At 44.9% G+C, this 14,580-nt stretch overlaps 1 protein-coding gene across 3 annotated transcripts in view; it reads right to left on the reverse strand.

Annotated features, from left to right (window-relative positions):
* Positions 1-14,580, reverse strand: part of ZFYVE26 (zinc finger FYVE-type containing 26) — a 70,566-nt gene that overhangs the window by 35,823 nt on the left and 20,163 nt on the right. For all 3 annotated transcript variants that reach the window (XM_055538412.1, XM_055538410.1, XM_055538411.1), the window contains exons 15-22: positions 12,549-12,747; positions 11,435-11,698; positions 9,119-9,238; positions 8,860-9,024; positions 7,445-7,663; positions 6,755-6,857; positions 5,164-5,909; positions 3,092-3,288 (exon numbers count right to left, since the gene is read on the reverse strand). In XM_055538412.1, the coding sequence (XP_055394387.1) occupies positions 3,092-3,288; positions 5,164-5,909; positions 6,755-6,857; positions 7,445-7,663; positions 8,860-9,024; positions 9,119-9,238; positions 11,435-11,698; positions 12,549-12,747 (2,013 nt within the window). The remainder of the gene's footprint in view (positions 1-3,091; positions 3,289-5,163; positions 5,910-6,754; positions 6,858-7,444; positions 7,664-8,859; positions 9,025-9,118; positions 9,239-11,434; positions 11,699-12,548; positions 12,748-14,580) is intronic.

Consider the following 14,580-nt stretch of genomic DNA (forward strand, 5'->3'; position numbering starts at 1 on the left):
GGAATGAAAGTAAAGTGCAATGCTGTATACAGCAATACTGCACAGGAACCTGAAATGTTAGGTCCTAAAGCAAGGTAAATTGGACATGATCAAGCAGGAGATGACATGAGTGAACATTGACATCTTAGGAATCAGCCAACTAAAATGGACGGGAATGGGTGAATTTAATTCAGATGACCATTATATCTACTACTGTGGGCAACAATTTCTTATAAGAAATGGAGTAGCCCTCATAGTCAACAAAAGAATCCAAAATGCAGTACTTGGGTGCAGTTTCAAAAATGACAGAATGATCTCAGTTTGTTTCCAAGGTAAACCACTCAATATCATAGTAATCCAAGTCTAAGCCCCAACCACTAACACCAAAGAAGCTGAAGTTGACCGGCTCTATAAGACCTTCTACAGCTAACACCAAAAAAAGGTGTCCTTTTCATCATAGTGGATTGGAATGCAAAAGTGGGAAGGCAAGAGATACCTGGAGGAACAGGCAAGTTGGGCCTTGGAGTACAAAATGAACCTGGACAAAGGCTAACAGAGCTTTGCCAAGAGAACACACTGGTCTTCAGATCAGATCAGATCAGTCGCTTAGTCATGTCTGACTCTTTGCGACCCCATGAATCGCAGCACACCAGGCCTCCCTGTCCATCACCAACTCCCAGAGTTCACTGAGACTCATGTCCATCGAGTCAGTGATGCCATCCAGCCATCTCATTCTCTGTCGTCCCCTTCTCCTCTTGCCCCCAATCCCTCCCAGCATCAGAGTCTTTTCGAATGAGTCAACTCTTCGCATGAGGTGGCCAAAGTCTTAGTAAACACCATTTCCCAACAACCCAAGAGATGACTCTACACATGGACATCACCAAATGGTCATACCAAAATCAGATTATGTTCTTGGCAGCTGAAGATGGAGAAACTCTATACAGTCAGCAAATCAAGACTGGGAGCTGACTGTGGCTCAGATCATGAGCTCCTTATTGCAAAATTTAGGCTTAAATTGAAGAAAGTAGGGAAAACCACTAGGTCATTCAGGTATGACCTAAATAAAATCCCTTATGATTATATAGTGGAGGTGACAAATAGATTCAAGGGATTAGATCTCTTAGACAGAGTACCTAAAGAACTATGTACAGAGGTTTGTAACATTGTACAGGAGATGGTGGCCAAAACCATCCCCAAGAAAAAGAAGTGAAAGAAGGCAAAATTCTTAAAGAGATGGGAATACCAAACCACCTTACCTGTCTCCTAAGAAACTTATATGTGGGTCAAGAAGCAACGGTTAGAATTGGACATGAAACAATATGAACAAACTGGTTCAAAATTGGAAAAGGAGTATGACAAGGTATAGCAGAGTATATCATGTAAAATGCTGAGCTGGATGAATCACAAGCTAGAATCAAGATTGCTGGGAGAAATATCAACAACCTCAGATATGCAGATGATACCACTCTAAATGACAGAAAGTGAAAAGGAACTAAAAAGCCTCTTGATGAAGATGAAAGAGCAGAGTGAAAAAGCTGACTTAAAACTCAAAATTCAAAAAACGAAGATTATAGCATCCAGTCCCATCACTTCCTGGCAAACAGAAGGGAAAAAAGTGGAAGCAGTGACAGAGTTTATCTTCCTAGTCTCTAAAATCACTATGGACAGTGACTGCAGCCGTGAAATTAAAAGATGCTTGCTCCATGGAAGAAAAGCCATGACAGACCTAGACAGTGTATTAAAAAGCAGAGACATCACTTTGCCGACAAAGGTCCATGTAGTCAAAGCTATGATTTTTCCAGTAGTCAGGTACAGAAGTGAGAATTGGGACCATAAAGAAGGCTGAGTGTCAACGAATTGATGTTTTTGAATTGTGGTACTGGAGAAGACTCCTCAGAGTCCCTTGAACTGCAAGGAGATCAAATCAGTAAATCCTAAAGGAAATTAACCCTGAATATTTCTTGGAAGGACTGATGCTGAAGCTCCAACACTTTGTCCACCTGATGTGAAGAGCCGACTCATTGAAAAAGACCCTGATGCCGTGAAAGACCGAAGGCAAAAAATAGAAGGGGGTGGCAGAGGGTGAAATGGTTAGATAGCATCACTGAGTCAATGGACATGAATTTGAGCAAATTTCCCTAAAGGACAGGGGAGCCCGGTGTGTTGTAGTCCATGGGGTCACACAGAGTCAGACACAACTAGGTGACTGAACAACAGCAACACCGAAATTTAACTGAAGTTTAAAATAATCTTTAAAGAAGACAGAGATTAAATTCTATAAAAACTCTTGACCACCACCAACAAAGACACCATATCCATAAAATGTACACAAAGCTCAAATATACAGGTATTCCTTGGGGATACTGTGGGTTCAATTCTAGACGACGACAAAATGAATGTAATAATAAAGTGAGTCACACGAATTGTTTGGCTTCCCAGTACAAATAAAGTTATGTTTACACTATACTATAGTCTATAAATTGTACATTGTCTGAAAAATGCACATGCCTTAATTAAATATTTTATTTCTAAGAAATGCTATTTTTTAGCATCTGAGCCTTCATCCAGGTGTAATCTTTTTGTGACAGCAACATCAGAGTTCAGTGATCACAGATCACCATAACAAATATAATAATGACGAAAAAGTGTGAAATACGGTGAGAATTCTCAAAATGTGACACAGAGACATGAAGAGTAAATGCTATTGGACAAATGGTGCCAAGAGACACTCAACACAGGGTTGCCACAGACCTTCAATTTGTAAAAAACGTAGTATCTGCAAAATGCAAAAGAGCAAAGTGCATCAAAAAAAAGAAAGGTATGCCTACACATAAAAAAGATGCTTTTTAGACTGTAGAGCATCATTGCAGTGTTAATCTTGTTATGATTTTTAATCCTCATCTGACACATATGTATTTAAAATCATAGGAGTCAATAAAATGGGAACCAGATAAGAGACCCTATCGATATTCACCTAAGAACAGAAGCTAGATACAGAGAAATAGCCAGGCCTAGATTTTGTTTCTTAAAATCCACCATCACATGAGAACAGGCTGGAGCTGGTAACAGGGTAAGAAGCCTACTTCCTTTCTCTTGATGCCAGGTCCTATACCTTCTGATACACCTGCAGCTCTGCACGCTTTCTCCGTAGCTCACACTCCAGCCCATCTTGGACAGCTGTGTCGGAAAGGCAGTAGGCCAGGATCTCCAGGCACCACTCCAGGGGCCACCGGTCCACAAACTGCAGTGTTAGCTGACTTCTCAGACATGCATCCTTCACAGCAAACAGGTACTGCCAACCTTCTTTGTCTACAAGACAAAAAGATGTTCAGCAAGCCTGGCACGGGAGCTCAGGAGTCCAGGTTACTTCTTAAGAGAAGGGCTGCGTTCAGTTTTACAAAACAGGAGTTGGGTGGGGTCCTGAAGATCCATCCGACCCAAATTAGTTTTTATACTTGGAACAATTCTATGATGGGGACAGATGCTATATCTTGTTTCTTGTTTATGCAAATGAAATCAAAGTCATGGGAGTTTCTGAAGAGAAAGGAGGAGAAGAGAAGAGAGGAGAAAGGAAAAAAGGGAGAAAGAATGAAGAGAAGGCAGAAGAACAGATGAGGAGCTCTATGGTTTGGCAAGCTGCATGCACAGCACCGTTTCAGACTCAACTTGTCAGCAGAACTTTTGGTTTTCCCTGTATTTCTGTGCTGCTTCCTACATTATGACTTGAAAGTTATTGCAGGCAAACTAGGTGTTTGTTTGTTTTTTTTTTTAACTGTTGTTTTTACTTAGAAGCTCTCTTTCTCACACTCCCACATCATAGAGCTGAAACACAGACTCCAAGCCATTAAGACCTCAGAGCTGGTCATGGATTTCTCCACCTTCTCAAGGAAGGATTTTCTCCACCTTCTCAAGGAAGGATTTTCTCCTTTCCATAGAGAAGCCAAGGACCCACTCACAGCCTGCCTGGCTCTTGCTCCCCCTAGTGGAGGGCTGAAGGTCGCCACTCTCACCTCTGGGTACACATCAGTCTCCTGGGGACCTTTTATAGTAGGAGTTGACTAACAGGCCCCTGTGTATGTGTGTTTTAAATAATTTTAAAAAATCATTTATTTATTTACTCTTGAGTGCACTGGGTCTTTGTCACTGCCCAGGCTTTCTCTAGTTGCAGTGAGCACAGGCAACTTTCTAGTTGCGGTGTGCAGGCTTTTCATTGTGGTGGGCTCTAGAGCACAGGTGTGGTTGTGGCTTCTCATTGTGGTGGGCTCTAGAGCACAGTTGACCACCTCAATAGTTGTGGTCCCATGGGCTCTGTTGGGCTCCGCCAGCAGGTGGGATCTTCCTGGACTAGGGATCAAACCAGTGCCTCCTACACTGGCAGGTGAGCTCTTTACCATCAGGGAAAGGGTCTGTTTTTATAAAGATTTATTAGAAGATAGCCACACTCGCTTATTTATGGTCTATGGCTGATTTCATGTCATAATGACAGATCCGAGAGGTTGCCACCAAGCCTGTAGAGCTTACAAAGCCCTTTACAGAAAAACTTTCCTGATTGCTCTTTTAAAGCAAACACTTGCCTGAACCTTATCATGGGCTTCTGGAAATGCTGCTGCTGCTGCGAAGTTGCTTCAGTCGTGTCCGACTCTGTGCGGCCCCATAGGCGGCAGCCCACTAGGCTCCCCCGTTCCTGGGATTCTCCAGGCAAGAATACTGGAGTGGGTTGCCATTTCCTTCTCCAATGCATGAAAGTAAAAAGTGAAAGTGAAGTCGCTCAGTCGTGTCCGACTCTTCGCAACTCCATGGACGGCAGCCTACCAGGCTCCTCCGTCCATGGGATTTTCCAAGGCAAAAGTACTGGAGTGGGGTGCCATTGCCTTCTCTCTGGAAATGGGACTCAGGTATTTGTAGTCTATAACATTTGCCAACGATTCTGATATGCAGGGTTGAGAATACTGGTTATGAGTGCCTGTCCCAAAGTTTGATTGGCTTGGGTTCTAAGCTCTGCTTCACCACTGACTATCCTGGGCAGTTTCCCACACTCTGGGCCTGGCTTGCCTCTCAGTATCATCAGACTATGGCGGCACCTTTCTCTAGAGTTCCTGTGAGAATCAGACATGATGAGCCACTCGGTGAACGCTCAATGTTATTACCACTAGCTGAAGGAGGAAGACACAGCTTTCTGCTCACCACAAGCCGCTGCACAGCTCAAGACTGCATCCTGTATGCTGCTCAAGTCGTCCATATCTCGTCCATACACATCAGTGAGCTGAAGGGCCCGGCGCCAATCTCTAGCCACCAGGGCTTCCTCGAAGGCCTCGGTGAGCACGTCCAGGGCAGTGGGAGAATGGAGGCCCAGGAGGACGGTGGAGAGACTGGCCTGGCCACAAAGACTCGCGGCCAGACTCTGCCCCTGCTCGGAGGACCCTCGGAGGGGTTCCCAGGCAGCCAGGAGGGAGGCCTCCAGCAGAGGGAACTGTTCCAGGAGGCGCTCACACTCCCGAGCTACCTGCTCGGCTGTCAGAGGCACTTCCCTGCGGCCACGAAGCTCCTTCCATGACAAGCTGGGCTTGGTGACCTTTGACCCCCGGGAAGCCCCCAGACAGGCCACAGTAGCCAGCAGCTTCGAGCGGGACTTCAGAAAGGCCAAGGCGGAGGAGGTGAGGGCTGGGGGTGATGAGTCCCTCGGGGAGGAAGGGGGCTTTCTCTCCAGTGTGGGGTTCTCAGTTGACTTCAGGCAGCTCAGCGTGGAAAGTGGGAGGTCATCCAGGCAGCGGGAGGTATGCAGCTGGGCCAGGGTGCCCAGGCGGGTCAGAAGGGCTGACGTCTGCTTGCTCTGCCTGGAGGAGCAGAGGGTGAGGGGCTCGCAGCAGCAGTTGACAATGACCTGCGGCACGCTCAGGCTCAGACCCTCTTGGGCCAGGAGGGCTGCCAGCCTGGAGGGAAAGAAGCAGAGGGCACGCAAGGCTTGAGTACCTGGGCACCATCACTCAATCTCCAAATTTCTTTATGTTTAAACAAACAGAGGTAAATGCAGACTGTTTCCCCCTATTCCCCTCCTCTTTTTAACTCAAAAGGCAGCCTATTAGACCCAATGCCCTGCCCCTTGCTTTTTTATTTAATAACACATCTGGTAGATCTGTCCATATCCATCTACAGAGAGGCCCCTTATTCTTTTTTTTTTTTTTTTTTATAGCTACACAGCATTCCATTATCTGGAGGAACCTGAATTTAACTAGTCTCCTATTAGTGGACGATGGCTATGCCATACAAAGTTGTGATAAAATGACTTAGTACATACAGCATTTTTCAGATGGATAATAAAGCTTTGGGATAAATTTCCCAATGTGGACTGCCAAAAATGTCAAAAATGCGGATCATCATTTTAGTGGACATGGACAAACTGCTTTCCCACAGGGGCTGTACCAATTTATATCCTGCTGGTAATCTGTGAGAATGTTTGTTTTCCTACAGCCTAGCCAACTAATTGTGTTATCAACGTTTTGGATTTTTGCCTACTCTTAAGTAGAGTCACCTCTTTATTTTATTTACTTATTTATTTTTAATCTGATTTTAACCCCTTTATTTAGATGGGGATAGGAAGAAACAAGGCACATTGAATTTTAATGAAGCCTGCATAAGAGTAACTGCAAATTAATGGAAAAGTTGAAGAAATCCCCGCTTCCTGTACTGAACTCAAACACAGCTCCGCTGAGCCCTTGGTTTCCTTGATGAAACAATTAGGAAGGCCCATGCCCGACACTCACAGGGTGGCTCCTACCTGTCTGGGGGTACTTGTCGCTCAAGCAGGAGGTGTGACACCAGTTGGGAAGAGCTTTGTTGCAGGAGAACAAAGGGGTTTCCTACCTTGACCTCCACGTGATCTGCAGAAGTAAAGAAAGTGATCTTTGCATCACGGACTGCAACATTCAGAGCCCTATTTTCCAGAATCACCAACAAAAATAGTGTCAAAACTACACGGAAAGTCCTTTCATTGGTATTTTTCTAGGTAAAAGGTATTCTTGACATGATGCTGACCGCAGGTTTATCTACGCCTTACCACTGTTCTAGAGACTTCCAACTACAGACACACTTCAGTGAACATGTCTAGCCACAAATAGCAATTTCTGCTCCCTTCCATGTGACTGAAGTGCAGGTAATACTTGCTCTGTGGACTCAAGTAAGCGTCTGGCATTTTAAACAGAGACTCAATTCCTCTTCTCAGTTTTCATATCCACAGTAGATGGAAGATCTGAGAGAGTATTTTTGAGTCATTAATGCCATCAAAATGTACTGAATACTCTCGTGTGCTGTACCACTGCATGAGGCATCGGGGAGATAGAGGTGAATAAGAGAGGACCTCATACATCTACTGCTGCACCTGGAACCTCTTCATCGTGTGCCTTCTTCTTCCTTGCCCTAGACACTCGTGGGCTGGTCCTGGCTGTATTTCCTTTTTCCTGCTACTTACCAGGCTCAGAGCTCAGGCTCCGAAGGAGAACAGCAGCCAGGGTGCTGCAGTACCTGAAGAAGGTGCCCATGTAGTCAGTCCGCTTGCTGCCTGCTGCCGTCTGTTTGCCCAGGTTCTTCTGGAGGAGCTGAGCCTGGATATACACAGGGTGGGCCTCGGCCTCCGGAGCTTTCTGGGCCACCTGCTCCACCAGGGAGGAGAGTGGGGTACTCTTGGGTTCTGGGAAGAGTTACGGAAGGAGAAGGCATGCAGTCTTGAGTCTGTGCATCTGGCTTTGGGTCAATTTCCAACACAATACGGGAACTGAGCCTCTGCTCAGTTCTACATGGGGCATCCTATACTTGGGTATTATACTTACAAGGCAGCTATAAAATCCTAAGTTTATGAAATATAAATACAAATATACACTGCATGGGGCATCCCAAGCTGTAGGATTACAGTATTACACTTTAAGGCAGCTACACAATCCCAAGGGCTTCCCTGATAGCTCAGTTGGTAAAGAATCTGCCTGTAATGCAGGAGACACAGGTTCGATTTCTGGGTTGGGCAGATCTGCTGGAGAAGGGATAGGCTACCCACTCCAGTATTCTTGGGCTTCCCTGGTGGCTTAGGTAAAGAATCTGCCTGCAGTGTGGGAGACCTGGGTTTGATTGCTGGGTTGGGAAGATCCCCTGGAGAAGGGAAAGGCTACCCACTCCAGTATTCTGTCCTGGAGAATTCCATGGACTGTATAGTTCCTGGTGTCGCAGAGTAGGACACGACTGAGTGACTTTCACCATACAATCCCAACTTGGTTCCCTGTGCAAATGATTCTCAGCCAGGAAGAGTTCTGAGTCTGGAGAAATTAGGGTGAAGAGTTCCAGTTTCACCCCAGTGTCTCTGGGGTGGAACTCCTTTGCGAAATGCACAGCACTCTTTTGGGCACGGTTTGGCCAATGTTTATGGAGTGACTTCTGGGTATATCTTTCATTAGGAATGAGAAACGTGTACCAGCTAATGGTGCGCTAAGCATCCCTTCACTTAGGAGGTGGGGAAAACATGTGGGATTAGTTACAAGACCAGTCCTGGTTAACTAGAGTGCTGGTAGGGCCCACTTCTGGGCTTCCCAGGTGGCGCTAGTGGTAAAGAACCCACCTACTAATGCAGGAGACTTGGGTTCAATCCCTGGGTCAGGAAGATCCCCTGGAGGAGGGCATGGCAACCCACTCATGCCTGGAGAATGTCATGGACAGAGGAGCCTGGCGGGCTACAGTCTACAGGGTGGCAAAGAGTCGGACATGGCTGAAGCGACTCAGCACGCACACACAAGGGCCCATTTCTGAGTCCTAAGCCTCCATTCCAATGTGCTCCTTCACGCTCCACTATGTCCTTCCCCTAGTTCAACCTCAACTGCTCCCTTACAGAAGGACTGGTACCTGGCAGCTCTAGTGCTTCTCTTAGCGACTGCAGGATCTGCTCCAGCTGCTGGGAGAGGGTGGTGTGGCTGGCTACACAGTCCTCGGTGAGGCTGGGCCAACACATCTGAAGCAGCTCAGCAATGCTGCACCGTGGGGGACCTCCTCCTTTATCCTCTCCACTCTCTATAGAGAGCAAACGAGAAAGAAAAAGTCAGGTCTGATGCTGACCCAACGTTCCCAGTCCAGGAGATTTAAAAAAGGTAGTTAAGCAGCTCACCTGATTTGATTTGCCCGGCTGACACAAGTGGGTAATTGAGAATCTTACTGATCTGCTGAAGAACGCCTGGAAAACCTCGAATGCCATCAGCATTGACGAATACGTGGTCTAGCCGGCGACCTGGAAATGGATGAATCAAGAGGGAATGCAGAAAAAACATAAGGTACTTTCAGAGATTGAAAGTCCTGTGTTTACGTGTAAAGTTTTATCTCCTTCAATATTAAGGGGGAGGTAGATGCTGTGCCGGTTGAGTAGACCAGTAAATCTGGTGTATTCCATGCTTGTGGTTCCAGGGCTATCTGAGGCAAGATGCCTCAGCTGTCCACAGCAGCAGACCCAGGAGCTCTGGTATTCCTGGGGAATTGCTGTCCCAAGCCAACCAGGCACTTCTTGTGGATTTGCCTTGGTACCTTTCTTAGTTGAGAATTTGAGTTGGGATCCAGTCTCCTCTAATTGTTTTAAGTTGTATCCTGATACCCTGACTAGACTATAAAGAATTTTATGTAGAGATTATTCCTTATACCTCTCTTGTGCTCCATAAACTTCAAATAATCTGGAAATGCAGCAGGTACTAAATTAATTCCTGATTGGCATGAAACCAGTTGGCCTGAATATTATATAATCTTCATTCATTTTAGAATATAAGTGCTAGACGAGGGGGAAGTAAACTGTTCAGTAAAAACAGCATTGTGTATGCCACAGTACACTTTCTTAGAAGGACTATGTCAGCATTAAAGGATTTCAAGCCAACAGCTCAGAAGTGATTTGGAAGGGCGTGCATAAAAGAGTTAACACAGAAGGCCTGAGACTGCTATCCTCAGAAAGGCCTGCTGGCAAGGTTGGTCCTTGGCTGGCATCTCCGAACTTGACTGGTAGAAGCTTTTCTACACTGACAAAATTCTCCCTAAATGATGGAAGTGACTGATTGCGCCTAAACCGTTTGTACGGTGTGGTTTATGCTGAACACCTGCCTTCCTTCCGAGAGTCTGGAAGTTTGGTACATGTTGGGCAGTGGGTGCCTTTGTCACCAGCCCCCAATAAAAACCTTGGGCTCTGGGTCACTGATGAGCTTCCAGTAAACAACATTTCACGTTTGTTTGTTGTCACAACTTATTGCTGGGAGAGCTCAGTACGTCCCGTGTGACTCCAGTGGGAGAGAACTCCTGGAAGCTTATGTCTGGTTTCCTCCAGACTTTATCCCATGAGCCTTTTCCCTTTGCTAATTTTGCTTTGTGTCCTTTTGATGATACAATTTGTAGCCATGAGTATGACTATATGCTGAGTCCTGTGGGCTCTCCCAGCGAATCACTGAACCCAGGGAAAGCTACTCATGTCACACTTGTTCACCATTCCGCCCTCCGTATTACTCAGAGTACGTTCCTTTCTCTCTGCCTCGTCACTCCTTCCAGTGTTGGGTGTGTGTATCAAGGATGGGTGGGGAGTGACACTTTGCCTAATTCTTTCTTCACATTCCTCTACCTTCATTCCTCTAAGAACTCCACAGACACATTCTGGGATATCATTAACCTCAAGGTACAATCCTCCCCTTAACTGTGATCCACTAAAATTTTCCCTTATACCTGGTGTACAAGTTTGAGACCCAGGTTTAAAGTGAAGTGGGATTCGCTGTGGAGGAGGTATGCAGTTTAGGGGCACAAATTCCATTTGTACCATTTTTGGAAGGCAACTATATTCACCACTGTATCAGCAATGCCATTTGAACCAGTTTTGAATGTTTATCTCTTTCTTGAGTTTATCTATAAACCAGAAGAAAATTTCCCCAAATGACTGTAGACTATTATGTCTGTTAAGAAGGTGAGATTCTTGGGCTTTCCTGGTGGCTCAGTGGTAAAGAATCCGCCTGCCAATGCACGAGGCACGGGTTTGATCCCTGATGGGGGAAGATCCCACATACCGCAGAGCAAATAAGCCCTCATGCCACAACTACTGAGTCTGTGCTCTAGAGCCGGGGAGCTACAACTACTGAGTCCCTCATGTGCTACAGCCTATGCTCTGTAATAAGAGAAGCCACTGTAATGAGAAGTCTGAGCACCACACCTAGAGAGTAGCCTGGCTCTCTGCAACTAGAGAAACAGCGAAGACCCAGCACAGCCAGAAATAAAATAAATTAAAAAGAAAAGAAGGCGAGGCTCTCAAGAGACTAGTCACCAGAATGGACATGAAGAAATAAAGAAACAATCCTTTCTCCTTGTCCCTCCTTCCCCAGTAACTTTCTTCCTGTACAATTATCAAGCATCTCAAAACCCTGTCTCTTTATTTGAGAATATAGGGATCATGTGAAAGAAGCATACTCACCCTGACTCTCAAAGCTGCTGTTAAGGCGCCGTTCAGCTGTTTCCAAGAGCTGCTTGCCGGTTTTCCAGAGCTGGCACTGTGAGCAAGCCAGGTCAAATGCAGCCATGGCAGGCGGGCTGAGGTCCTCCAGAACCTCTTTCAGGGGAGCAGTGAGCTCCATTGGGCAACTGCTTATCCAAAAGTCCTCCTGGAGCGTGGGGATGGGGTCTCCAGAGGTGCTGAGCAGCTTGTCGGTCACATCAGAGATGGAATAAAATACCATCCCTGGACACCCAGTGGTTGGGGGTAAAAGGCAAGAGGTTAAAATGATGCTCACTACCACTTTTATTTTGAGAAGTAGTAATAAGGTCAGGAGGAGTAAGGGTTTCTTCCAGGTCGGGCCTAAAAGTAGGCTGAGAAAGAATGTGGTAGGTCTGTGTGTGCTCATCTGAAAAGATCTCTAAAATATATTGGTAAAAAACAAAAGCAGAAAATAGTACTTGTTATAAAAGCCCATTCATATTAAAAACAAAAAGCATATGCATATATTCTTTTGAATCTGTAAAGAAAATTTCTGGGAGCATATAGAAGGGGCAGTGTGTGATGGTAACTTGATATATACAGCCTAGACCGGCAAAAGATGTAAAAAATGGGACAAGATTCCACTTTCAAGAAACAATGAAAGGATGAACTCTTTCTACAGTACAGCCAAGGTTGGGCCTGGAGATCTGAGAACCCCAGGCCACAGATGTTAGACAAAACTTCTTCACTTTTTAGGAATGTAAAATAATCCCTGAATAACTACATGGGAAGAAGATACACTAATCAATTCCCCAAAGCTCAAGATAATGGCCATCAAAACCCATGGTGGAAACTGCATTCACACTCCTCAGTATAAGTCACGTAGGACAGGCTTAATGGAAAATAGTTCGAGCGGCAGGTAAGAGACCCCTGTGGTCAGCATAGTTGGCCGCAGATAGAAGATGACTCGGGGGTGTCAGGACTGCTGTTCTTTAAGGCAAGTGTCCTGCCCTGGGTTTCTATCATCTTCACGGTGAGCCTCTGGTTTGGGTGGTTTCTCGGCCACACCCTCCTCCCACAACTCCCTCAGCACCCGACAAGAGGGAAGCCGAACCTGCGGCCGCAGCACTGCCAATGGCCTGCAGGGTGGAGCGGCCACTTCCTGTTCTTCGGATGGTGCTGCCCCCGTCTGAGTTCTGGTTTTCGATTTTATGTTCTACTCGGGCCAGCTCCTGGATCACCTCCTGGTAGCGCTCCATGAACATCAGCTCCCCAGAACTGTGTGAAGACTTCAGGTTGAAGGTGAACACCACCTGTCACAGGAGAGAGAAAGGAGTGTGGCTTTTGGTGGGCCTGCTGGAGTGGGGAGAGTCTACAGATCTGAAATCTTGCCAGTCATCAGCCTCTGGCCCTGAGACAGCTGCTTTGGGGGGCTGGAAGAGTGCTGGATGTGCAGAGAGTAGAGCAAATGTAGAAATGACTCATAAAAGTCAGCGAGAGAGTCACCAGAGCCCCAGCAGAGTATAGGCAAATGATGTAGACAATTTCAAAGAGAAAATACATGTGACTAATACACAGATGAAAAAATGCCTTCCCTTCCAAGTAGGATTCCTGTATTTCTCACAGCTTGCACACAATCCTCTTAACATTCCAGGAGGCAGCACAAGCAGGTATTACATTTAACTCCAGTTTTCAGGTGAGGATATCAAAGCTCAGAGAGAGTACCTCAGAGGGAGTAAGGGTCTTTCCGATTTTTAAATTTTAAATTCAGGGAATTAAAAAGTCATACTACTGTGCATCTATCATAAGGACAAAGTGTAAAAATAAACTCTCAGGGGGTGGTGGTAGAATGAGCTGCCACAATCTTTTTTGAAAAGCAATTTGGCAATCTATGGAGCTTTAAAAATGTTTATATTCTTTGACTCAGTCATTTTTATGAGAAACTTTCTTAATGAAAAAATTCCAAAGTCTTCATGTGTAAAGGTGATAATCTTTACACTAGTTATTACAATGATTACAGGATTGAAAATAATGGTCAAACGCAGCTACATGATCAGATAAGGTCACTAAAATCAGTTACAGAGCAAATACTTGTAATGTAAAAAATGTACTAAAATTTTAGATTCAAAGTGATCTTGGCTCTATATAAAGGTCACATATATTTCAGAAAGACATTGGCAAAAAATATACTTTTATCTTTAGTATTCGTTCCTCTGGATAATAAGATTAAAACTAATTTTATTTTCTGGTGAATACTTTTTGGCATTTTCTTATATGCACAACTTGCTCTGTAACCAGGTTGAAAAACTTCTATTAAAAAAGAAAAGAAGAAAAGAAAAACTCAAATTCTCAGAAAAGGAAGTGAGCACTTTAGTGGTAAAGCATAGGGGACCTCATAACTGACTTTTGGTTTGGGTGTCAGAAAGGCTAGTGAGAGTCCTATCCTCCTGAGAGGGACAGAATTGTCACTGTTATTAAAATACAAGAGCTAAAATGTGTCAGAGGAAGTTAAACAAAAATTGTCCCATCACATGGATGTTTCCATGTAAACTCACATGAAAGAAAAATTCTGACCTGTGTGTTAAGAGACCAGCATAGGCATCATAAGTACAACAAGAGAGTTTTAAAAATTACAATAGTGGGATTTTATGCTATTACATTTAAACAATAGCAGAGGATTCCTGTATTTCTCACAGCTTACACACAATCCTCTTAACATTTCAGGAAGCAGCACAAGCAGGTATTACATTTAACTCCAGTTTTCAGGTGAGGATATCAAAGCTCAGAGAGAGTAGCTCAGAGGGAGTAAGGGTCTTTCCATTTTCACTCCCTGCAATCTCCCCTACACACATGAACCTAACAGTCTGCTAGCCCCCCTCCACTTCCTGCGTATTCAACTGGCATTCTATTTCTTGTTAAAAATGGTCTGCACAGTGATTTCTAACTTTATAAAACCACATATATGTTCAGAGAAGGACTATAAGGAAAGACATAAATATCAATGTTTTGATTGCCGCCCAATATTTTATCTTGCTAAAACACCATTTATGTTAAGAAAACAAATGATTCAACAGCTTAAATCTCCCCCTGGCTGGCTCTTGAAATCCACAGTGCTCAAGATGGGGTTCCGTACATGCAGACTCCCT

The sequence above is a fragment of the Bubalus kerabau genome, chromosome 10, assembly GCF_029407905.1.
Source record: "Bubalus kerabau isolate K-KA32 ecotype Philippines breed swamp buffalo chromosome 10, PCC_UOA_SB_1v2, whole genome shotgun sequence".
Classification (NCBI taxonomy): Eukaryota; Metazoa; Chordata; class Mammalia; order Artiodactyla; family Bovidae; genus Bubalus; species Bubalus kerabau.